The sequence below is a fragment of the Cavia porcellus genome, unplaced genomic scaffold, assembly GCF_034190915.1.
Source record: "Cavia porcellus strain 051 isolate PalLab524CR breed Dunkin Hartley unplaced genomic scaffold, mCavPor4.1 scaffold_33, whole genome shotgun sequence".
NCBI classification, from domain to species: Eukaryota; Metazoa; Chordata; class Mammalia; order Rodentia; family Caviidae; genus Cavia; species Cavia porcellus.
The window spans coordinates 33552268-33554035 of record NW_026947516.1 but is presented as its reverse complement, the minus strand read 5'-3'; the positions used below and the strand labels follow the sequence as shown (position 1 = coordinate 33554035).

At 41.3% G+C, this 1768-nt stretch overlaps 1 protein-coding gene across 1 annotated transcript; it reads right to left on the bottom strand.

Annotated features, from left to right (window-relative positions):
• Window positions 1-858: 858 nt before the first annotated feature.
• Window positions 859-1479, bottom strand: LOC134474575 (melanoma-associated antigen B2-like). Its single transcript, XM_063242923.1, has one exon. It carries the CDS (start codon window positions 1477-1479, stop codon window positions 859-861), a length of 621 nt encoding a protein of 206 aa, XP_063098993.1.
• Between the last annotated feature and the right edge of the window lie 289 nt (window positions 1480-1768).

Genomic DNA, 1768 nt, shown 5'->3' with positions numbered 1-1768 from the left:
GGGACACTGGTTTATGCACCATGTACAAGAGCGCTGAGAAAGCGCTGCCATACTTCTGCTGTTCTCAATAAACTTCTTTATCCAAGAAGGGACTGCAGTAACCAAAGTCACAAAGTGATCCAGCTCAGCTCAGGGAATTTACACTTGGCTGCCTTCCTCTCCATCCCCTCCAGCCCGTACAGTCTGACTTCTATTTTTATTTGTTCCGGCTCAGGGTGTACCCATCATCTTCTTTAACTCCTGTTAGACTCAAAACATCTAAGAGCAGAGGAAGACTCCTTTTTATCTTATGTCATTTCTATAAGTATACAACTTTCCAAGATGGAGCTACTTGATTAAGGGGTAGAAAAATGGAGCCATAAAGCAACAAATATAATTTATTATTAATTCATTTTATTAGCATTTTTCAATCATTTAAGGAAATCAGATATATGTCTTCAAATTTCACAAAAATTAAAAGAGAGAGAGAATAATTTCGAGCAACATTTGACTATGGCAAGCCTTGATTTACTCTATTACATTTTATGAGGTTCTTAGATATTTCCAAATCATGTCTCCATTTCATAACCATGATTTCACTCTGAAAACTAAAGATAATCAAAAGCTGCTAAAAATTATTACAGAAAACTAGCACTATGCATTGCAATCAAAAGCCAACAATAGAAGTGTGACGTATGTTACTCATAGCCATGGTTTTGAATGTAAAGAAATATTCTTTCAAGGAATTTATTTGACAGATGCTAACTTACAACAGCACACAGGACTATGCAATGACATCTCTAACTCCATGTTAACATCTAACAATTTATAAGGTAAGAAAGCTTTTTCCAAAATGAAGTGATGTTTCAGACTCCCACCTTACATGAGTGTAGATGTATTGGAAGTTTCCCGGGGGTGAGGGATACAAGAAGCACTGCAATCACTGACTTTGGCTTGGGTCCTCCCCTCTTCTCTCAAAACCTGTGCATAATGTAATGGGAAGGCACTAGGGATGGTTTCATTAACCTTTGCCAAAAACTCAAGGACTTTCATCTTGCTTATTTCAGTGTGTGCTCTTGGACCCCACAGATATTCAAAGCGTGGAGGATCACTGTGAAGCACTTTGCGGTACACAAGATAGTTCTTCTGCACCAAATCTTTGGTGATGAACTTGCATGGCTCACCAAAGATTATGCATTTATTCCTGCCATAGATTGCTATCATTTTCAGGAATTCCCAGACCTCATCTTCAGAAACAGACTTCCCATTTAAGAAAATCACCCCAAGAAGAGGCATCAGAAGCCCATTCATGGGGATATCCAAGTCACTGATAGAGCTGCCACAGTGGGAGTCATCTAAGTTTTTGACAATAGTGTAGGTTCCCCAACAACGCTTGACTTCCTTCAGCTCAAGGCCAAAGAACTGCTCTGCCCACTCAGAGATCATCTTCAGGATCTCAGGGAAGTGTTGTCGAAAACCTTTGTGAAGAATCTTCAGCATTTCAGCCTTACTGCCTTCTCATTCATTTCGTACTTGTAGAGCAGGTAATGCATCAACATTCCTGCTTTCTTCATTAGGATCTCTTTTTCTGAGCTCTTCTTGGGGACTGGGGCCATAGCGGGAGTCGCTGTTTCCTCTCTTCTGCTCTTGGCACCTTTACCAGATCTTTTGTGTGTAGCAACTCCAGGGGCATTAGTGGTGGGTAGAGATGCTTGCTGCCCAGCAGCAGGGGAGATTGAAGCAGCATCTCCAGCCAGAGGAGAGCCACAGGGGGACTCTCCCTCCTGTG

Excerpts from the sequence above, each read along its gene's own strand:
- LOC134474575 (XM_063242923.1), bottom strand. The coding sequence starts at position 1,479 with ATGCTGAAGATTCTTCACAAAGGTTTTCGACAACACTTCCCTGAGATC.